The 23,866-nt window shown below is 43.1% G+C and overlaps 1 protein-coding gene across 1 annotated transcript in view; it reads left to right on the forward strand.

Moving 5' to 3' along the window:
• Nucleotides 1–23,572, forward strand: part of LOC138958448 (collagen alpha-2(IV) chain-like) — a 52,683-nt gene extending 29,111 nt beyond the window's left edge. Inside the window, exons 6-25 of the mRNA XM_070329603.1 lie at nt 1,485–1,610; nt 2,079–2,123; nt 2,405–2,467; nt 3,717–3,761; nt 4,239–4,271; nt 4,874–4,978; nt 6,134–6,143; nt 7,520–7,569; nt 8,202–8,403; nt 9,085–9,348; nt 10,288–10,379; nt 10,838–10,970; nt 11,355–11,638; nt 12,277–12,442; nt 12,974–13,179; nt 14,232–14,484; nt 14,925–15,155; nt 15,525–15,671; nt 16,148–16,434; nt 17,293–23,572. Coding sequence (XP_070185704.1) covers nt 1,485–1,610; nt 2,079–2,123; nt 2,405–2,467; nt 3,717–3,761; nt 4,239–4,271; nt 4,874–4,978; nt 6,134–6,143; nt 7,520–7,569; nt 8,202–8,403; nt 9,085–9,348; nt 10,288–10,379; nt 10,838–10,970; nt 11,355–11,638; nt 12,277–12,442; nt 12,974–13,179; nt 14,232–14,484; nt 14,925–15,155; nt 15,525–15,671; nt 16,148–16,434; nt 17,293–17,550 — 3,000 coding nt within the window. The 3' untranslated portion in view covers nt 17,551–23,572. The remainder of the gene's footprint in view (nt 1–1,484; nt 1,611–2,078; nt 2,124–2,404; nt 2,468–3,716; nt 3,762–4,238; nt 4,272–4,873; nt 4,979–6,133; nt 6,144–7,519; nt 7,570–8,201; nt 8,404–9,084; nt 9,349–10,287; nt 10,380–10,837; nt 10,971–11,354; nt 11,639–12,276; nt 12,443–12,973; nt 13,180–14,231; nt 14,485–14,924; nt 15,156–15,524; nt 15,672–16,147; nt 16,435–17,292) is intronic.
• Nucleotides 23,573–23,866: the final 294 nt, after the last annotated feature.

Consider the following 23,866-nt stretch of genomic DNA (forward strand, 5'->3'; position numbering starts at 1 on the left):
TCACTCTAACTGCCAGCCACTTTCGCTGCAAAATCTTTACTTCAAGAACGAAGACTTAGAAAAAGAAAAGAATCTGAAAAGAGAAGAGAAGCCTGGAGAGAGGGGAAAAGAAAGAACCACAAAGACAGGGGCGGGGATATAGCTCAGTTGGTAGCGCGCTGGATTTGTATTCAGTTGGCCGCTGTCAGCGTGAGTTCGATCCCAGGTTCGGCGGAAATTTATTTCACAGAGTCAACTTTGTGTGCAGACTCTCTTCGGTGTCCGAACCTCCCCCCGTGTACACTACATTGGGTGTGCACGTTAAAGATCCCACGATTGACAAAAGGGTCTTTCCTGGCAAAATTGCTTAGGCACAGTTAATAATTGTCTACCTATACCCGTGTGACTTGGAATAATAGGCCGTGAAAGGTAAATATGCGCCGAAATGGCTGCAATCTACTGGCCGTATAAAATTTCATCTCACACGGCATCACTGCAGAGCGCCTAGAACTGTACCCACGGAATATGCGCGATATAGGACTCATTGATTGATTGATTGATTGAAAGACAAAGAACGCAGAAACATTTTGGCTTATTAGTTTCTGTGTACATGTGTTTATTTTTGCGTAGTGACAACAAGTTTTTGGGTTTCCCAACAGAATACCTGACACAAGGGCATATTTAAGGATACCTTGCAATTCCTATGTTGTTTACTTGTTAGGGACGAAAGGACAAGAAACGCCTCCCAAGTACACAAAAAGAGGAGACTAAACTAAACTAAACGAAACGAAACGAAAAGAAAGGAAGCTAAAGCCAGAGGAATATATGTGTGACAATTATCACCGTTCGGTATGTCTTATCACCAAAGTACGACAACATTTTATGGTTTACTTCAACTGTGACCTCCTCATTCGGAATTTCTCTCCATTTCTTTTCAAGCAGAAGCATGCAATAACTGTCCATACCACACTCTTGGGGTGCTTGTTCATTTGAGTTCACTTAAGGCCAAAAAAAAAAATAGGTCTGTTTACGGTAACATAGGCCAAAAAAATAGGGTCGGTAGGTCGGGATTTTTTTTTTTTTCCAAAAAACCATATTTTTACGTTATTTTGCCAAAAAACCAAGATTTTTTTTTTCCCAAATGCCAAAAAAAAGTCGAGGGTCGCGCGAAAAAACTAGGGTCGGTCGGGTTACCGTAAACAGACCTATTTTTTTTTTTTTGCCTAATCAATACGGTCGTTTGTCTTTCTGTCTCTTAGTTCCTTTTTTTTCTCGTCATAATTCTTACCAAAGTTAATACCAAAATAATACTTCAATTTAGGTTTTTGTCTGTTTGTTTATTTTCATTTCCTCGTCATAATTCTTACTTTATGTAATACTTAATTAATACTTCAATTTGGCTTTTTGTCTGTTTGCTCGTTTTCCTTTCCTCGTCAGAATCCTTTCGTTAGTCATGGCGTTATACCATTCTGTATCTATGGTAACCCTCATCTTGTGTTCACAAGGGTTCTGTCGGTTCACGAGGCTCCCAAGGGCTCGCAGGTATACAAGGTATGCCAGGGGTCCCCGGAGCTAAGGGCGATAAAGGGACTCCAGGTTTCAACGGACTGGACGGTGCCAGAGGGTTCAGGGTAAGCGTTTTTATTTTCTCGTAATCTAAAAAAGGGAGGGTATGCTCGACATGATGCCTTTTTCTTTGAAAAATAATGCACAGCAGAGATCATCGTTCTTTGTGACGCTATCGGCGTATTTACACCTTGCCTCATGTTCACCTTCCACAGTGCATACAAACCCCGAAAGAGTTATTTCCGAACATCGGCTGTTTTTTGTCTCTGTAACATTTGATCAGTTTTGTTTGTTTGTGTCCCATTGACGTTTGTGGGCTTCCATGTATTACATAATTCACTCGGGTATCTAAAGAGTGTGTTTTCCGGGCGAAGACTTACAAAGATTATGTTTTACATGTAGACTCAGCCCTTTGACATCGTCAATTCTAAATGCACCTTCTCTTTCAGACGAGATCTATGGGATACGTACCTTCTCCGATCCCTACTTTTGATACTCTTATCCTAAACGATTGTTCATTGTCTTGTCAACAGGGTCCGGCGGGTCCAGTTGGTCCTTCTGGCAAAGACGGAGTTCCTGTGAGTACAATACATTGAACTACTCACTAGATTACATTTTAAAAAAATCTGATTTTTTTTTTACTGTTAGTCACTGACATTGAAAGAATCTGCTTCTCAAAGAATCATGTACGTATCTCCGTAACATGTGTTTTAAACATTTTTATCCGATATAAAAGCAGAGAACTTTTCTTATGAGAGGAAGTTACTTTAAAGCATTGACTTCAATAACATTTTCTTGATAATTGAACAAGAGAGCTCTCCTGAGATGACAGGTACATGATTTTGACGATGTGTTCCAGGGACCAACGGGCCCCGTTGGAACACTAGGACCACCAGGACAGCCCGGATGTGATGGTTTGAATGTGAGTCTCGTTAAATTTCAATCACAGTTTTCTAGACGCAGCGCCCTTGACTTTTATTCACAAAGCCGCGACTACTTATTGTATAGCATACCTGTCCCGTCTATGCTTTTGTGTGATGTATAGTTTTGTTAGTAAACTCTTGTGTTGCCAAAGAATATGTCACACTAGTAAATCTGGCAAAAGCTGTTGTGGAGTTGACTCACTTTTTCAATTCTGTCCAACCTGTAGGGCTCTGGGAGAGGGTGTAGATAATTATGTGAGAAGTCGCAACAACCTCTTCAAAGAATCCAATAATAAAATCCAGGAATCGTTGATAGCCGTTAAACCGGTTGTTCTTATATTATCAGACCACGGCCTTTTTTTTTACGGCTAACTCAGTTCCCCAGTTCTTCGACGCTTTAACCTTGAGAAAGGGTGAAGGCTTGTATGAAAGTCTGGACACTTTTGTTGCTGGGAATTGGTGACGGTACCTTCTGGTGTGAGTTGACCTCCCTCACCTCTGGGCATTGCGGCCAAGGTTCCTGGCACCTTGGTCCAGGGCTGTAAACGTTTTAGCGGAATTTCCTGCGCGTGCAGCGCGCGCGAGTGCATTCACATATAACAGGCGAAAAGCTATCATGGGTGAAAATGGACCCCAAAAATCCATTTTTGTGGAATGCTATTGGAAACAGAAGCTGGAATGTATATCTAATGCCCACTTGTTTTCAGTCATATTTTTGGCTACTTACATGGGTATGTTCCCCACATTGGCCACTGCGCTGTCTTGGCTGATTGACCAAAAGGAGAATTCCTCTGCTTTTGTTTACCACGTGTGTCAACAAATTCTGCAACAAGCTTAGCATTGCCATGGTGGATTTCCGTTTTCCCTGTTCATTTTACGTGGCTTGCAACTGTCAACGAGAGAGAGAGAGAGAGAGAGAGAGAGAGAGAGAGAGAGAGAGAGAGAGAGAGAGAGAGAGAGAGAGAGAGAGAGAGAGAGAGAGTGTGTGTGTGTGTGCGTGTATATATGTGTGTGTGTGTGTGTGTGTGTGTGTGTGCGTGTGTGTGTGTGTACGTGTGTGTGGGTGCTTGCCATACAAAAAACTCTTCAACGGAAAAGAGATCGTTGAAATTGAGGAAAGAGTGAATGCAGCACCTATAGATGTAGAGGGGATGAAGGGGTTTGTTTGTAAACGTTATTGCGCAACGGAGATAGATGACAACGATTTGCTTACATCCATGATGTGCTCTGGCACCTTTGTATATGCAGGGTCTGAAAGGGAGCTCTGGAGAGCCCGGATTTCCGGGACAACATGTAAGTATTATCATTGCTGGTTTTTTTTTTGGTAGAACATAAAGGAGAAGCTTCACACAAAAGAATAAATTCAAATCACCCGGAGAAAAAAAATCAAAGGGAAAAAGAAAGAAAAGAAACAATACAACAAGAACCAACCAACCAACAAACGCCCACTCGGCCAAAAAACAAACAAGGGAAAAAACATGTCAAACTCAAAAGAGAAAACGGAGGTAAAAAGGAAATCTAACTTAGCACTTTGACCATATATATTACTCAGTTACAAACACAGATAGACATGTATTATTCTCACACCTTTTTCCTCTCTCAGTAAAGTGAACTATATCCTTTGGTAAAGCTGCTACCTGCATTGCATGCGGTCTTTGTTGTCTGTGTATTTAATCGGTTTGTTGTCGACAGTAATAGCGATGGCTATCTTTTGTTTGTGACTTTGTCAAAGTACAAATTATACAAAGTAAGTCATTGTGTTGTTTACAGGGCCTTCAAGGTTTACCAGGCATCGGCCGATACGTGAGTAAAGTTAACAGTCAACACAAAAAAGGAGTCAAGCAAGCAAGCAAACACATAACTTAAAGATATAGTCTCCACGTCGCCATTATTTCATTTTGTAGCTTAAAGCTATAATGTGACCCTCCACCACGAAATGAGTCGCATGTCACCTCGCGTGGTTCTGCGCTAGGCTTACTGTAAGTCCGGGGAGTGTCTGGTAACAGTGTGAGGGTCACCTGAGTCACAGGCTTATAACTCAAACAGTTTTTGCTCTTTTCTAAAACGGGTTTCACCACAGGATAGAGCATAGAAAACTCTTTATGAAAATGTAAAACTATGAAAATCATGCAAAGGTGACATGTGACTCATTCCGCGGTGGAGGGTCACATATGTTCTGCATTGATTACTGCAGTGAAATCTCTCTTTTAAGACCCTCTGGGTTAAGACCTTGTTTCTCATGATTTTCTCATCAATAAGTCTATAAATCTATCTATATCTTACATACTCCCTCAATTATAAGACTTCATTTACTGAGATTTAAATTCGCTGTATATATTTTATACGGCAATTCCTATAATATGCACGTGCACTATGTGTTGTTCAAGTGAAAACATTTGTAACAGGGGCCCCCAGGACCTCCGGGGCTACCAGGGCGTTTTGAGCTGGGAGAATTGACCGCCAACAACAGCGACTACGCCAACTTACTGCGGGAAATGAAAGGAGTTAAGGTAAGTCGTATGATGTATTTAGCGTCCCAGAGTGTGTGACGGGCTTAAAAGTCTCAGTCCTTTTCGTGAAAACAGAAGTTCGGCTCACCATCTCAGATCTTGCCAGGCTTTTACATTGGATAAGACCATCCCTGGGTGGACTGGGTGGCCGAGTGGTAACGCACTTGCGCTCGGAAGCGAGAGGTTGCGAGTTCGACCCTGGGTCAGGGCGTTAGCAATTTTCTCCCTCCTTTCCTAACCTAGGTGGTGGGTTCAAGTGCTAGTCTTTCGGATGAGACGAAAAACCGAGGTCCCTTCGTTGTACACTACATTGGGGTGTGCACGTTAAAAATCCCACGATTGACAAAAGGGTCTTTCCTGGCAAAATTGTATAGGCAAAGATAAAATTGTCCACCAAAATACCCGTGTGACTTGGAATAATAGGCCGTGAAAAGTAGGATATGCGCCGAAATGGCTGAGATCTGCTGGCCGATGTGAATGCGTGATGTATTGTGTAAAAAAATTCCATCTCACACGGCATAAATAAATCCCTGCGCCTTGAATATGTGGGCGATATAAATTGCATAAAAAAAAATAAAAAAATAAAAAAATCCCTGCGCTTAGAACTGTACCCACGGAATACGCGCGATATAAGCCTCACATTGATTGATTGATTGATTGATCGATTGATTGATTGATTGATTGATCCCTCCACTTGGACACATACCAAAAACCAACAGCCTGGATGCTTTCTATAAAAAAAATGAGAATGTTCTTTTATGATTTAATTTAACAGCTCGCCACTAATTTTCCCACTCTGCTCAGAAGCAACCAGGCTGCTGACGTTTGGCGAATGTCCAAGTGGAGGGATGGTCGTATCCCATGTAACTGCCTACTGCATGGCCACCTCCAAGATGGTTTGTCGAAAACTCGCAGTTTAAATGAAGAATGAAAGAGAAAACTTGTGATGGAATCATAGAATAGTCATGTGTGTAAGTGTAACATCCTGTTCTGAACGACAGTGTTAAACAAGGGTATATTGGAAATACTTTTAAACTGATTTTAAATCCGTTCCCAAACAATGGTAAATGTGATCGTTGAAACTTTCATGTCAGTGTTGATACGGCTAGTTTTAAATCATTTGTTTGCAATGTGTGTTTTACTTTTATTTTTCAGGGTCAGAAGGGTGAGTTAGAACTTTGTTTCAACTGATGAGTTGCCAGCGTGATTTGTGAGTAGAGCATTTCGCCTTGTTTTTCATGCTTATCGTTACCGTGTACCATGTACCCTTATTTTTTCCTGACATGGCACTGACTGAATGCCTGGCAAGAAAACAATGAATCAAAAAACAAGAACTTTCTTGTTGTTTTTCAAATGTGACCCTCCACCACGGAATGAGTCGCATGTCACCTTTGCATGATTTTCATAGTTTTACATTTGCCTAAAGAGTGTTTTATGCTCTATCCAGTGGTGAAAACCGTTTTAGAAAAGAGCGAAAACTGTTTGAGTTATAAGCCTGTGACTAAGGTGACCCTCACACTGTTACCAGACACTCCCCGGACTTATATTAAGCCTAGCGCAGAACCGCGCGAGGTGACATGCGACTCATTTCGTGGTGGAGGGTCACAAATCTGGATTTTGGAACGTTAGCAGGCTATCTGTGTTTGGATTTCGTGAAAACAATGTTCAATGGAATGATTGACGAATCCTGTGTTTTGCCGATGGATCTTCGTGACTGAGTTTTGCTTATGTTCAGCATCACCATTTGGAGTAAGGTTAGACTGCACATACTCACGCAAAAGACGCAGTCCTGCCCGTACAGACGATCCGATTCGACTCACTATCTTTGATCTGGCTAGGCTTGTCCATGGGATACGACAGCCATCCACTTGAATTCTTTAAAACTCTAGATCCTGGCTGCTTATTGTGCATATATTTGCATTTGTTAATTGAATAATTTCATAACCGACACTGAGAACCCGGGAAATTATTTTACATGAAAAATCCCACTCAGTACGGGAAGCATTCAGGATGTTGAATGTTGGTAGGTATCCAAGTGGAGGGATGGGGTTGTCCCCCGTGAAATGCCTGGCCAGATCTCAGATGGTGAGTAAAATCGTGTACACGGGAAGGAGTGGGTCATAGCGCGCCTTTAATTGAATGCCCAACAATATTCAGCAGAGTGTCTTGTTATTGTATGATTATTCTGTTGGTTGCAGGTGAGCAAAATCGTTTACACGGGAAGGAGTGGGTCATAGCGCGCCTTTAATTGAATGCCCAACAATATTCAGCAGAGTGTCTTGTTAATTGTATGATTATTCTGTTGGTTGCAGGTGAGCAAAATCGTTTACACGGGAAGGAGTGGGTCATAGCGCGCCTTTAATTGAATGCCCAACAATATTCAGCAGAGTGTCTTGTTATTGTATGATTATTCTGTTGGTTGCAGGTGAGCAAAATCGTTTACACGGGAAGGAGTAGTGGGTCATAGCGCGCCTTTAGTTGAATGCCCAACAATATTCAGCAGAGTGTCTTGTTATTGTATGATTATTCTGTTGGTTGCAGGTGACTTCGGCATGCCTGGCTTTGGTTTCCCGGGCAGAAAAGGTGACAGAGTAGGTAAACCTCACTTTTCAACGTACACTTGTACACCTTAACGATAACTTATTCTCATGAAATTCTGCTAGTGTAGGGTCTGGCTAGGTCTCCGCGTGTGTGTGTGTTTGTGTGTGTGTGTGTGTGTTTGTGTGTGTGTGTGTGTGTGTGAGTGTGTGTGCGTGCGTGTGTGTGCACGGTGTGTGTGTGTGTGTGTGTGTGTGTGTGTGTGTGCGTGCGTGCGCGCGTGCATGTCTTCGTGTGTGCGCGTGTGTTGGTGTGGGCCTATGTGTAGTGGGTTTGAGTGTGCGCACTGCAATATCTTTGTCCCACGTGTTGGCGTGTCTCTGCCTTTGAGTCTATGTCTTTATATCTATAGCTGTGTCCCCGTCTCTACATGTACTCACACGCGCAAACGTAGACTTGAATAAGAATCCAGGCCAAGATATAAATCTTCCGCTTCCCATATATATATTACACTAGCCATCAGTACCACATTCCATGTACCCTTATTGTTTCCTGACATGGCACACACGCAAACGTATGCTAGCACAGACATCCAGGTCAATATATAAATGTTCATCTCCCCATATTTAACACTAGCTATCATTACCATGTACCATGTACCATATACTTTGTTTTTCCCTGACAGGGCTTCCCCGGCAGTACGGGCGATGTAGGACCTGAGGGGTTGCCTGGGTTCCCAGGAACGCCCGGGCAGCCTGGTGTCCCGGGCACAATAATGGAAGGGTTCCCGGGCACCAAGGGTGACAGAGGGCCCAGGGGTCCACAGGGCCGAGACGGGCTCCCGGGTAGACCAGGGTCCAAGGGGGAGCTTGGAGAGGGTCTTCCAGGTGAGACTGCTGTGATGATAAAGTTATGTGGTGATAGTCGGCAGTGCTGGCTTGTTTCGCGTTGCTAATGGTTTTATTCGTAAAGTTATTTCAAGACAATAAGAAATCCAAGTAATTGCATTTCGTTTTTCCGTTGGTTCCTTTGCCCATACTTGATCATTCTGATGTTTGTTTTTGTCTCGAAACAGAGTCCGTGAATTTGTTTGCACTTTACGGTCCGTCTATTTAAAGATCTGTATTTTTTTGGAAGGTTGGAAAACCGAGGGACCAATGTAACGATAGCAATTCTTATAATAGTCCAGTTCTTATTCAGTTTTTTTGCCAGTCTTAAAACAAAGAGGCCTTTACGTTATAACATAAATTCTTAAGCGATTCTCAAAACAGAACAAATCTCAAGCCTGCTGCTGTCGACTAACTGCATCTTTAACGTTTACGATACTTGATTGATTTAAACAAAACTTTATTCAATTTTAGTATCGTGACATTCAATATATGACAGGGTATCCGAACTCAAGCATCAAGCTTATATTAAGTATTTCTATATTACGATACTTGATTAGTTCATTGTATACCGGTATCGGCAGTCATTTCGATACGGTGATGCTGCAAGGATACACAGATTTTACAAGTACACGTATAAAGCCAACCACAGTAAATCAACTGAACTGTACCTTCCCCCAGGCCGAGACGGCTTTCCAGGTGTTCCAGGCGAGAAAGGGATGAGCGGTCCACCAGGGCGGGATGGACCGACGGTACGGGGCCTTCCCGGGACTCCAGGGATTCCAGGGAGACCGGGTCCCGAGGGACCGCCAGGGAGGGGGGAGAAGGGGGAGGCTGGGGAGTTGGGGCAGAAGGGGCACCACGGCCAGCCCGGCTACCCTGGAGCGCGGGGCAAAAAGGGCAGGGGCGGCGAGAAAGGAGATTTGGGATTCCCTGGTCCACCCGGTAAGGACTGTGTTTTTTGGTTGTTTGTCGTTCTTAATTCCGTGTGTCTTGTTTTCCTATCGTCTGTCTTGCCTTTATCTTTCCTCATACTTTTCCCGCCAGCGAGAAAGGAGACTTGGGATTCACTGGTCCTCCCGGTAAGTACTGTGTTGAGATTTTTGATTGTTTGTCTTTTACCCTTCTGTGTGTCCTTTCTTTTTCTTATCGTCTTTCCTGCCTGCATCTTTCCTTATACTTTCCCACGGGTCTTCTGTCCTTCTAAATCATTTATCTCTCGTCCTTCTTGACTCATTTTCGTCCTTCTTTCTGACCTATTTCCTTCCTTGTTTCTTTCCTTGTTCCTTCCTTTCTGTCTTTCTCCCTTCCTTCCCTCATCGATCCCCTTTTCCTTCCTGGCCTCCTTCCTTCCTTCCTTTCAATCCTTCCTGTTCTCTGCGCTATCTTCACTTGCTCATTCCTTCCATTTTCCATTTTTTCTTATTCCTTGCTTACTTTTTTTCTCTCACTCTCTCTCTCACTCACTCTCTCTCTCTCTCTCTCTCTCTCTCTCTCTCTCTCTCTCTCTCTCTCTCTCTCTCTCTCTCTCTCTCTCTCTCTCCCTCTCTCTCTCTCTCTGTCACTCTCTTTCACTTCCTGCCTTCCACTATCTCTTTCTTCGTTCTCTTCAAGTTGGAAAAAAGATTCGAAGGGAATAAGGCCGGTGCTCATACTGTTTTGAATAAGCTTTATTTCACCAAGATTACACATTATTTAGAATTAAAGAACATAAAATAACGTGCAAAAAGAAAACATTGCCATTGCGAACAATTTAAAAAAAAAACAAAAGGTCACCATAGAAATAGCTTGTGTTTTTCCTGCGTGTGTTATCAGCAGTGGCCAGAATACACACAAATTGCACGTGAAACATGACACGAAAGAACTGTGCTGACTTCTGAACAGGTCCACCAGGCCGGGTAGACATGCTGACGGGTACCATTCAAGGCGAGCCAGGAATGAAAGGGCCGAAGGGGGATCCTGGTCTTGGGACCAAGGTGCGTTTATTTGCATTTCTTCAGTAGAGATCCAATTAAAGAAATGAAAATGAAAATTCAGAAGATGAAATTAATCTGACAAGGCTGCTACCCTGTTCTGCTTAGAGAGGAAATTTTTTGGAAGATGAATGTAACCTGCAATGCCACGAAACCTGACAATGGATTCAAACAGCAGGTCATCGTTTTAAAATGTTGTGTACACAAAATTGGACCTACCGGTAGCAGAACTTGGCTCGCACGCAACCATTTTGTTTGCAAGAATGTATCTGCAATGAAGTTTTCCTTGAGATATTACATTATTTGCCTGGCACATTTATTTTAGAAAGTTTGGATGCAAATTCTTATGGATAACTCTTGTAAACAGTAAGAGACACGAGGCTACGTGAACACAACCACTTCCTTTAGTTTTCTTGATCACCCAGAGACTATCACAAAACTGTGACGAATGTATTTTGCAGGGTGAGCGAGGCTACCCGGGCCAAAGAGGAGACCCAGGTTTCTCGGGTAGTGACGGTTTACCCGGACGACCCGGACTGGACGGTCTACCTGGCGCACGGGGAGAGCCCGGTGACAGTGTTCAGGGCATCAAAGGTAAATGGCGACGACTATTGGCCTTTTCTTGAGTTTTGTCACTGCAATTGTCTTCAGTTTTAATATTGAGTTTGTCTTCAGTTTTAGTATTGAACATGTCTTTGAGAAAAATAGCTTCGTATGTGGTTGTGTCTGCAACTCATCCACGCTTACTGCGTCATAATCTGTTTCGCCAAAGAAGAAAAGTTTCATCTGACTTGAGAATGTATCCTTTATGCGCTGTACAGCTGCTCATGCACAAGTAGCATGAAATGCGTTATGCTTTTCTGAAGTGGTGTTTCGCAATAAGCATAATCGTACATAAATACACTTCTAAGATAACTCTCACTTCCTGTTGCCTTTTTTCACAATACTTACGTCCCATTGTTGTTTGATCCTCCACAGGGGCGCGCGGTGTCCCAGGGGTGCCTGGTCTACCAGGAGAATCCGGGTTCCGCGGGATTCCAGGAGACCCAGGGCTCGAAGGAGTTCCCGGGCTTCCGGGTGTCAAGGGCATTCCAGGTGAACGGGGTCTTCCAGGCCGGGTTGGCCCATTCGGGGAGAAAGGAGAGAGGGGTTCCGAGGGGTTCCCTGGGCTGCCAGGGGTGGACGGGCCTGCTGGAATTCCGGGGAGGCCAGGACCCTCCGGTCCTAAAGGGGACTCTGGGACTTCTGTGTCCGGTGTCAAGGTATGTGCAGAAATGGTATGTGTAGAACATGTTACCAGCGGGCAACGCCTTCGGACTTGAATGATGATGAATATAAGCATTATTTAACTTGGATCTTATTCATGAATATTCAGCATACACGAGGCTCTGCACGCCCACTGACGGTGTGTTAGAATTAGTGTTTCTATTGAATGGGTTGATGAAAGATTGTGTTGTAAGTAATCTCAAGAAACGGAAGACATCCAGCAAACATAGAGGTAACATGGAGCGTATTCCTGCAGTATGAATTCGTTCGCTTCTCATTCTGAGATTGTCACGTCTTGCTGAACCGACTAAGTTCCCTAAAGCTAGCTTGGTGAGAATTCTAAGCAAGGATTTAGTTGTGTTTGTTGTTGATGTTGTCTTTTTTCTTCACTAACCGTGATTTTCTGTTGCACAGGTAGTTAGTTTCAAACTGTTACGCGCAATGTGATGTAAACAATTATATATTTTTGTGTGGGTATATGTCCAGGAAATTGAAAAGCGCTCCGAGCAGGGTTTAACCCTGGATATGTGCGCTCTAGAGGTATTATACATTATTATTATCATTAACATTTTAAGGGTTTTCCATCCCACACTGAGCCATTCTTACCACATGTTTTTAACTCGAACTGTATCAGGGGGACAGAGGAGAGCCGGGGGAAGGCTTCCCCGGTCCAGCTGGCTTATCTGGTCTACCTGGAGATCCGGGCAATAGAGGGGAACCAGGTTTCCCAGGGGAGCCTGGCAGGGAGGGACCACAAGGCTTACAGGGAGAATTTTCCATCGGTCTCCCTGGTCTGAAAGGTGTGCTCAAAATTACAATAATAGTTTGTGTGTGTGTGTGTGTGTGTGGGAGTATGCGGGTGTGGGTGTTCGTGTGTGTATGTGTGTGTGTGTGTGTGTGTGTGTGTGTCTGTCTGTCTGTCTGTCTGTCTGTCTGTCAGTGTATCTGTGTCTGCATGTGTCTGTGAGTTTTAAGACGACAAGTGACATGCTTTTGTGGATGTAGATTATAGATTATTAACATGTATTTGGTCTAAGTACTAAGTTGTGTATACACACTATTTTCCCGCCTATTGCAACACGTTATAGAAGTTTCCTTCTGATGTTCATGACTGAAAACTATTTCGCGGATCCCCCAAGGTTGGTAAGTAAAATTTTAAAAATAAAATAAAATCGGTCACCCCTCGTGTTCTCCTCCTCCTAAACGTTGTTATAATTTTGATGTGCTCTTGGGTAGGAAAAATCCAGTATGCAAATCATTACTTTTTTCTCATGTCCCCCAGTCTTTGAGTTTGCCTTAAAACCTCAAGTAGCAAGTTTTTTTCTCTCCAGGTGAGTCTGGAGCCTCAGGTCTAGACGGCATTCCAGGTAGCCCAGGTGTGCGAGGTCCCTTCGGTCCTAAGGGGGACCCAGGTGAGCACGGCGCGAGGGGCACGCCAGGTGCCAGAGGCCAGGACGGTATCCCTGGAGAACCAGGTGCACCTGGACGTGACGGCATACCTGGGGAACCTGGTAGGCAAGGCTTACCTGGACAAAACGTGAGCCTGATATTAGTTAGTTTAGATATTAGTTAGTTAGAGTGTTATTGAAACACATCACTGCCATATATTTCTTTCTTTCTTTATTTGGTGTTTAACGTCGTTTTCAACCACGAAGGTTATATCGCGACGGGGGAAGGGGGAAGATGGGATAGAGCCACTTGTCAATTGTTTCTTGTTCACAAAAGCACTAATCAAAAATTTGCTCCAGGGGCTTGCAACGTAGTACAATATATTACCTTACTGGGAGAATGCAAGTTTCCAGTACAAAGGACTTAACATTTCTTACATACTGCTTGACTAAAATCTTTACAAAATTGACTATATTCTATACAAGAAACACTTAACAAGGGTAAAAGGAGAAACAGAATCCGTTTGTCCCCTCTTACGACATGCTGGGGATCATCGGGTAAATTCTTTCTTGTCCCAACCAATATGGGACTCCCCCTAACCCGCGGGGGGTTGCCATATATTGGTAGTTTGAGGAAAGCTCTGCTCACGATATATGCTGGCATTGTTTTAAAGTCTTCCGCGTGTATTGGATATGATTGAAAAACATACATGTCATAATTATATTGATTAGTTTATATTGAATATGATTGAAACATATCACTGCCATATATTAGTAATTTGAGAATAGATCTGTTCACAAGAAGAGCTGGCAATGTTTTAAAGGGGAATATTAATTTTGTGCTTGGTATTTCGGAACAAATAAGCTAAAGGTTTAGAGTTTTATCGACAGCCCGTGATTGTGAACGAAGTATCTTCCGACGTAACATGTTTCAGCCTGCACAGATTTTTTTTCAGAACTACATGCGACAAGGGCTCATAGTGAAAAAAATGTCTTTAATGGACTTTGTGTAGTGTCATAGCCTAAATCTGAGCGTAAGAGAGTATTTTCATTATGCGATCGACCTTTTAAAACTCAGTTGTTAGGACGATATCAGGATGACTTACGTCCATGTTTGTCCTTGTCAAACAGAGAACAAACAGCAAACCACACATCATAAAACACCAGTCTGTAAAAGCAGTAGCTACAATTCATTTTCCAGGGAGCGGAAGGTGAATCAGGATTACCAGGTCTTCCCGGTGACACAGGCCGTCAGGGCGAACCAGGTTTTGGCGTGCCTGGAGAGAAGGGCTCCAAGGGAGATTCGGGAGACGCACTGTTCGGCAGCAAGGGAGAGCCGGGAGACTTAGGGCCGCGGGGAGATCCAGGGTTGCCTGGCCTCCCAGGGGAATCCGGGCTGCCTGGCTTGAAGGGAGATCGGGGAGAGGCTGGGTTCGGAATGCCTGGACCCCAAGGTATGTATGCTGTGATGAATATCAAAACGATTGGACAATAAACTTAAGAATAAATCACATTCAAAGCAGAGTTGTTCTTTACGTGCTACGTATTGACATTCACTTACATACGAGGTCCCGTTGTGTTTTCATAGACAGTACTCGGATAAACTCATTGACATTTGCAAACGATGCGTAGTGGCATTTGCTGGCAATGCTTAATGTGTTTAAATTAGCTTTCTATGCTTGCTTACGATGCTCCATCTGTGATTATACTTGGATGCAATGCAAACTTTTCGCGAAGAAGCATATGATAACTCTGTTTTAAGACACACTACATGATCACAATCGAAAAGGTTTCTGTACGTCATCACAAGCCTCTAAACTCTAGCCTGTTAAGGTCATTTTAATCTTACTTCAACCTTTATTTCACCTTGTTCTCTTGCTCGTTTTTTTTTCAGGAGAGAAAGGCATGGATGGAATGGGTATACGCGGAGATCCAGGTGCTCCAGGTCTCCCAGGTCTACCCGGCAAATATGGCCAACCCGGAGAGAAGGGTGAGCTTGGACCCAGCGGTCCATCCGGAATAGGTCTGAAGGGAGAGAGAGGAGAACCCGGGTTAGGCTACCCGGGACCTCAGGGACCCAAAGGCAGGCCGGGTCAAGGATTACCGGGTATCGCGGGCAATCCAGGTATGTTTATGTTGACCCCTTGTATGAGAAATTCTTGGCTGGCAGATAACGAGTGTTATATATATACACAATGTGTTTTTAGTATAAAGGTTTTTAGTTACATTTTGTATGTCTGTGTGTGGGATATTTTCTTAACTACATGATTTCGGTTACATGCTGTCGTGGTATAGCTTTTAATGTTTTTGTACATACTTTTGATGATGTTCTTATCTTCTGTGTATAAGCCGTTTCATGATGTCCGTAAATAATCATAAGAACCAATCAAAGAAGTATGGTGTTGTGTCTTTTGACAAGAACAACTCATCAACTGAAATAAAAATCAATCTGAAAACAAACACAAATCTGAATCTGTATTTTTTTCGTGCACAGGCTTACCTGGCCCCTCCGCGTACCTGTATGTACGCCACAGCCAGACGACAGGTGTGCCACAGTGCCCGCTGGGTCACGTCAGGCTGTGGTCTGGCTACAGCTTCCTCCACTCTGAGGACGAGGGCCGAGCCTTCAGTCAAGATCTGGGTAAGTCGGGTGGATCCACCCAGATAAAAAAAAACGCTTGTATTTTTGCTACTGGGTTGCTTGGTCCTCGGGTAAAAAGAAAAAGACATTTGTTGGACCTTCCGGTATGTAGGGCGTTAGATTCGTCGGGGCCTTAGTGGGGCTGCAGGTTGTGAAGTCATATCTTTGTGAGGAAAACATCTGCCAGCTAAGTTTCTCTACACTGTCGCGTTTTCCTCTCAAAATCAAAAATCAAGAATGGTAGGTAGTTGGAACGTTTCTTATTGAGAAAACAAAACTTTACATGTTGTCAATAATAAACCAATCAAAGAAGAATATGGCCCTTCGTGGTCGGCTGGGCGTTAAGCAAACAAACAAACAAACAAACAAACAAATAATGAACGTTTCAATTACCTACCATTCTTGTTTTTTTAATTCTGAAGTTTGGAGCGTTGGCCGTCTATCTGTTTTTGGATGTTCGCGTTTCCCTCCCACAGGTCAGTCCGGGTCGTGCCTGGAGAAGTTCAACCCCATGCCGCTGCTCTTCTGCAGCATCAACGACGTGTGCAACTACGCCAGCAGAACGATGACGTCCTACTGGCTGGCCACCACGGAGGCCGTGCCCATGATGCCCGTGAGAGGCAACTCCATCCTCCGGTTCATCTCGCGCTGCTCCGTCTGCACCGCCTCCGGACCCATCCTCACCATGCACGCGCAGAGTACTGTTCCCCCTCAGTGTCCCCAGGGCTGGGGCGAGATGTGGACTGGCTATAGTTTTCTTATGGTGAGATTGGGGTTGGGGGTGTGTGTGTGTGTGTGTGTGTTGGGCGGTGGGTGGGGGTTGGGGGTGGGGATGGGTTGTGGATGGGGGGTAAGTGTGTGTATGTGTGAGGGTGTGCGTGTGTGTGTGTGTGTGTGTGTGTGTGTGTGTGTGTGTGTGTGTGTGTTAGGGAAGGGGGCTTTGTGGTGATGCTGGTTGCGATATAATGTATAAGAGAAAATTGTTCCGTCAAACCTTTCCGTACGGCCACCTCTCGAAAGCGACCACCTGCCCACAACCACCACTCGGAAGGAACCCAGACGATATTTTCTTCTATATGTTTACCTTTCCATAGCGACCACCTGTTATAACGACCACTCTTGGCTGGTCCCGAGGGTGGTCGTTATTAACAGGTTCGACTGTATCTGAAATCGTGTAAAGTGTGTCCTCATAGTGGTGAAAGTTTGACGATAGCGCGCGGGTTGGCGTAGATCAAACATTTTGACAACAGCGACAAAGGCTGCGGTGACGACAATGATGGTAGTATGATGTGACGAGACTGTCTGCCCGCTGACTGACTTTCACTTTGGAATGAACTGAGCGAAGACCTTTCTATGCCCGCTTGTTTCCTGGTGTGGAGCGTACCTCAAATCCTTGAGCAGAAGCCAGCTTCAATATTCCCGATGTGGTTAAGGGCCAACATCGGCGCTCGACAGGTGTAGCTCTAGTTTCTTGTGCTGGCAACGCTAAATTTAGCTCCTTGGCCTTCTATCCTATAACAAGGCTTGTTGGTCTCCTGAAGACATGTTCGGCTTGAAGCTGCACTATGTAAGCTTACCTAATACTGAAGATGTTAGTCATTCTTATTTCTCCAATGTGCAGCATGCAGTGGGGGCGATGAGCGGAGGCCAGCCCCTTAACTCGCCAGGTAGCTGTATAGAGCTCTTCTACACCAACCCCTTCATCGAGTGCACGGGGCGGGGCCAGTGTCACTTCTTCGCAGACAAGTTCAGCTATTGGCTGACGGCGCAGCGCGAGCTGGAAGAGGTGGACCCTCAGCAACAGACCCTCAAATCGGGCACCTATAGGAACAAGATTAGCAGGTGTAGAGTGTGTGTGTTGACCACTCCTCTGTCTTGATCTCGAGTCACGTGATGTGCATAAAGCAAAACTGGGTTTCCACCCAACTGGATGGGAACAAGCCGCGGGGTCTGATTGGTTAAAATCACAGCAAATCTCAATTTCAAGCAATCCGACCCCCGCAGCTGCGTACCACCCATTTGGGTGGCACCCAGTTTTGCTTCGTGCAACTCAGCCAAGGTCTCCAGTAGTGTCGTTACCGACACAGACAAATGAAAACTGGTGCCGTGGTGTTGAGTGGCTGTAGGAGCGAGGGACTCTTTCAGAAACGGATTTTGGTCTTCCGTTATCCGTGTGCTGATGATAAAAACTTTATGGGAAAGAGCCGCCTTCAAAAATGGCAGAAGAGGTGTTGACTGACCTGCATTGGCGGATATACCTAACGTACATCAGCCGAACGTACATTAACACATAGACCAATGATTGGTGACTTATTTCTTCACAATGTGCTGGAGAGTCAAAGAGGCACAGACTAACTTGAACTGCTATGCACTAACTCCTCAGCAAAATAATCATGCATCATACACAGATCAGTGAGTTGTAACTGATTTCTTTGCGCGGTGCTGAAGCCGTTACAAGTTATAACAAGTGACCGTGTAAGATATTTACAAAACTGTTATTTTCTTAATAATGCGAAGCTTGACTCTCACATATCGATAACTCTGTTATGCAAAAGTCAAATTATGCAATGGTGACTTTGCATGTTCAGAGGAATTCTTGTCAAACAAAATAATGAACCGGCCGGTATGTTTGACCGCATGCCGATTTCAGATGATTTCAGTGGCAAATTACCAGAATTCACTGTGATATACTTAACTACAGTGTATGTCTGTGACTAGAAGCATAGGCTATTATGCTTACTATCAAAAATCGCTAATTGCTCGGACATTTTAAGTTTATTAACTGAAACGACGTCTGTCGAATCAACTGAAACTTTCAAAAAAAATACTTTTAACAGTATTTTCTAATTCCTTTCATTGGCTTCAAAAAGAAATTCGGAACTTAAGGTAGCAATGAATAAGTCGTGTGTCAAAAATAAGCTACATGCCCTACTTAATGTGTGTTTTGCTTTCAATTACAAATGTAGGCCTATACTTATTTAGTGTTACTCTGTCTCTGAATTTGAAACGTTTGGACATGTATTGATTCGTAACCTTATATTGTTGTTTTCGTCATCTTAGCTGCGGAAAAGCACTCTCACTCAACAAACACATTTATTTATTTTTTATTTGATAGAATTAAGGCTTTACATCACCAACGGTTGTATTCTATGGGTAGCCCTCAAATGTACAAATGGCAATATTTCCTGCCAAGCGACCTTTTCGTGCATGCAGCAGGCATCATGTTGTTGGCAACTTGTTGTGACCGTGTGTCGTTTGTTGTCTTGTAACAGAAGTTGAAACGAAGACCGTATGCATTGAGGTTTTCTTCTTCTTCAGCGTTCCAGAATTTTTCTGGTTACGTGTGAGCTCGTTTGCCCATTTGGGTTCCCCACACTATGCTCTGAGAGCATAGTCAGCTCACTCCGCTTTCGTTGAGAAGGCATGTTGGGTATTTTCGTGTTTCCATAACCCACCGAACTCCGACATGGATTACAGGATCTTTTCCGTGCGCACTTGGTCTTGTGCTTGCGTGTACACACGAAGGGGGTTAAGTCACTAGCAGGTCTGCACATAAGTTGACCTCGGAGATCGGAAAAATCTCCACTCTTAACCCACCAGGCGGCAGCGACCGGAATTCGAACTCCCGACCTCCCGATTAGGAGGCCGACGTCTTACCACCACGCCACTGCGCCCGTCGCATTGAGGTTTAATCTCTTGCTTCTTTCGCTTCACTGATCTGCAACGTGGCAATGTATTGGGCTCACTGTGCCACGGACACATGCACACACGCTTATTCTCTCCCGGGTTCTGTACTTGTGGTTACTTTATACATTTGTGTATCACCCTCTGCAGTAACCTTTCACGAATCGCCAAAGACAGTTAACTCGTATTTTTACACAATCACTTTGTCACTGCTGATAGGAGTGAGCTAGAAAACAATGTAGAGCAAGGAACTAAGCATACTATTGTCTGTCAGGGCCGGACCCAGGGGGGGTTCCAGGGGTTCCGGAACCCCACCCCTGGGAAAAGCATGTACCTTGCTTTGAGTGTTTGTTTTTTTTACTAGTTTTAGCACCAAAACAATGCTGCTCTTAACCCTCAAAACAAGGCCCAGAATGCACCAGATTGCACAGATTTTAACCGTTTTTCAACAATTTTCCAGGGGAGCATGCCCCCGGACCCCCCTAGTTCGCGCGCCTGAAAGCAGGCGCGCGCTTGTGGCTTCGCCACTTCGCTGATTTGCCCCCCCAAAAAAGAGGAACCCCCCCCTTACAACTCATTTGGTCCGGCCCTGTCTGTGGTTATTTTACCGACATTTCAGTGAACAGCCCTATTGGTGCTATGTTACCTCAGGTATTTTCGTACGGTTTGTGTAACGAAAACAAAAAAAAGATCAATGCATGAACCTATGTTTACATTGTTGGGGTTTGCTATTGTACGTGCTGTTTGGGAAGTGAAGGTATAACTTCGCCGATCACGTGCGATTTTAACCGCTTCAAGTATATGTACACACTGAAGCACATGTAAGATCATAGTATGCATACAGGCGTACAAAAACAGCACAACCGCACCTGTTGTACTTGTACCCATAAATTGGTGTTGACATGTTGACACAAATCCGGGCAATGATATCGGGTTTAAGATGCACATTTCAGTAGGATTTGTTGATGTTCAAGGTCACCAAAATGCGCGTATTCGCCCCGTGACGTACATGTTGCGGTAGATCCACAGAGCTGATTCTTGCTCTGTGTGATGATACTTGTATGTTTGATTGTCCGTCTTGTTCTGTACGTCTGTCTTTCCATCAGTCTGTCTAACTCTCTCACAGTACATACTAGTCTGTATGTCTGTCTTCCTGTCTCTGTCAATCTGTCTCACATAGTTCTTCTTCAATGCAATATATTGTATAAATTGTATAATGTGTTCTTTCTTCAGTTTATCTATAAACATATGCAGCATTTTTTTTTTACTTGCTTATTCCGCCATTTTAGATTAGTCCCGAGTCTTTAGGGCGAGGGCCAGATGTGAAAACGCAGATCACTGCTTACTCTATTACCCTCGTGAAATAAAGAATTGTCATTGTCATTGCCTGCCTGCCTGCCTGTCTTACTGCTTAACAATAGCACAAAGCATAGTGTGGCTTGAACACATCAGACTTCCCCACTGGAAGTCCTCGGTCTGTATAATTCATCCAGTGAGAGCCGCACATCTTCGTTTATGACATAATCTGTATGACCCATGTATGTTGGACATTCAATTGATATTATTTTTGTCATTACTATAACTCCAAAATTCTTTAGTTTAACTGCTGACCATAACATAGTGTTTTTAGGGGTTTTGTCTTCCGTTTTGTTTTGTCCGATACATCTGGGAAGGGAGGAGATTGCTCTTGTCGTTTTACTATGGACTGTCAAGTTTTTCTTTTTTATTATTTTTTTACATTTAGTCAAGTTTTGACTAAATGTTTTAACATAGAGGGGGAATCGAGACAAGGGTCGTGGTGTGTGTGTGTGTGTGTGTGTGTGTGTGTGTGTGTGTGTGTGTGTGTGTGTGTGTGTGTGTGTGTGTGTGTATGTGTCTGTCTGTCTGTGCGTGTGTGTGTGTAGAGCGATTCAGACCAAACTACTGGACCGATCTTTATGAAATTTGACATGAGAGTTCCTGGGAATGATATCCCCGGAATTTTTTTTTTTCGATAAATACTTTTGATGACGTCATATCCGGCTTTTTGTAAAAGTTGAGGCGGCACTGTCACACCCTCATTTTTCAATCAAATTGATTGAAATTTTGGTAAAGCAATCTTCGACAAAGGCCGGACTTCGGTATTGCATTTCAGCTTGGTGGCTTAAAAATTAATTAACGACTTTGGCCAGTAAAAATCTGAAAATTGTAATATTTTTTTTTTTATATATAAAACGATCCAAATTTACGTTCGTATTATTCTACATCATTTCCTGATTATAAAAACATATAAATATGTTATATTTGGATTAAAAACAAGCTCTGAAAATTAAAAATATAAAAATTATGATCAAAATTAAATTTCCGAAATCGATTTAAAAACAATTTCATCTTATTCCTTGTCGGTTCCTGATTCCAAAAACATATAGATATGATATGTTTGTATTAAAAACACGCTCAGAAAGTTAAAACGAAGAGAGGTACAGAAAAGCGTGCTATGCAGCACAGCGAAACCACTACCGCGCTGAACAGGCTCGTCAGTTTCACTCCGTTATGCACAAGCGGCGGACTACGGTCATTGTGAAAAAATGCAGTGCGTTCAGTTTTATTCTGTGAGTTCCACAGCTTGACTAAATGTAGTAATGTCGCCTTACGCGACTTGTTATGATGTGTATTTCCACAATTATCCCTTTCAATTTGCGCTTTGCTTGTAATTCGTGTGTCAACAATCACCATTTTGTTTTATTTTATTCAGTGGTGTCGCTTTAATAATACTGCTGAACAGTGATCTAGTTTGGATATTAGTAAAACCTTCATGGTGCTATTCTATACCTCGATTTTTTTATGATACTGATGGCATAACCAATAGTAATTACGCGAGAAGATGCTCCAGGTCAGTAGGGTTTGGAAAAGTGGATTTAAAATTATTATTTTGATGATGTACAGTGTTTTTAGTTTTTATATTTAGTCAAGTTTTGACTAAATATTTTAACGTAGAGGGGGGAATCGAGACGAGGGTCGTGGTGTATGTGTGTGTGTGTGTGTGTGTGTGTGTGTGTGTGTGTCTGTCTGTCTGTGTGTGTGTGTAGAGCGATTCAGACTAAACTACTGGACCGATCTTTATGAAATTTGACATGAGAGTTCCTGGGTATGAAATCCCCGAACGTTTTTTTCATTTTTTTGATAAATGTTTTTGATGACGTCATATCCGGCTTTTCGTGAAAGTTGAGGCGGCACTGTCACGCCCTCATTTTTCAACCAAATTGGTTCAAATTTTGGTCAAGTAATCTTCGACGAAGCCCGGGGTTTGGTATTGCATTTCAGCTTGGTGGCTTAAAAATTAATTAATGACTTTGGTCATTAAAAATCGGAAAATTGTAAAAAAAAATTAAAAATTTATAAAACGATCCAAATTTACGTTTATCTTATTCTCCATCATTTGCTGATTCCAAAAACATATAAATATGTTATATTCGGATTAAAAACAAGCTCTGAAAATTAAATATATAAAAATTATTATCAAAATTAAATTGTCCAAATCAATTTAAAAACACTTTCATCTTATTCCTTGTCGGTTCCTGATTCCAAAAACATATAGATATGATATGTTTGGATTAAAAACACGCTCAGAAAGTTAAAACAAAGAGAGGTACAGAAAAGCGTGCTATCCTTCTTAGCGCAACTACTACCCCGCTCTTCTTGTCAATTTCACTGCCTTTGCCATGAGCGGTGGCCTGACGATGCTACGAGTAAAATGGCATTGCGTTCAGTTTCATTCTGTGAGTTCGACAGCTACTTGACTAAATATTGTATTTTCGCCTTACGCGACTTGTTTTTAGTTAGGTCTGCTTAATATTGGGATGTGTAATCTGGCTGTTTTTTTATCGTGTCTTAAGACACCGCTCGGCCGCCATGCTCTGTTGAAATGTATGTTCTGAAGTAGGAAGGAAACGTTAAATGTGTAAGATGTAACCAAAACTGACGTAAAGCATGTGTACATATGAGTAAAGGCTTCGCTATTTCTGTCATGTACTCTTGAAGGCTTACTATTGAATATAATGTGTCTGTCAATAAACGGAGAGACTCCTCTCTGTGTCTCTCGTTGTCTCTCTCTCTTTCTTTCTGTATCCGTCTGTTTGTCTGACTGTCTGTCTGTCTCGGTGTCTTTCTGTCTGTCTCTTTCTCTTATTTCAGTGTTACGTAATTATATTGCAGCAATAAATTGAGTTTCTTCCGTTTAGTGTGACTCGTTTTCTCTGTATTGAATAACTATTGAGTCAATTCTTACACCGTCATACCAGTCTGCGAGAAGTGCGTACGTGCGTGAGTGTGAAGGTGTCAGTGTGTGTGTGTCAGTCACGGTGTGTGTGTGTGTGCGTGTGTGTGTGTAGTGTTAGTGTGTGTGTGTGTGTGTGTGTGTGTGTGTGTGTGTGAGCTAAAAATTAATAACAAACAAATTAAGTCGCGTAAGTTGAAATTTCTACATTTAGTCAAGCTGTGGAACTCACAGAATGAACTGAATGCACTGCATT

This window comes from Littorina saxatilis, linkage group LG2 (assembly GCF_037325665.1).
Source record: "Littorina saxatilis isolate snail1 linkage group LG2, US_GU_Lsax_2.0, whole genome shotgun sequence".
In the NCBI taxonomy this organism is placed as follows: Eukaryota; Metazoa; Mollusca; class Gastropoda; order Littorinimorpha; family Littorinidae; genus Littorina; species Littorina saxatilis.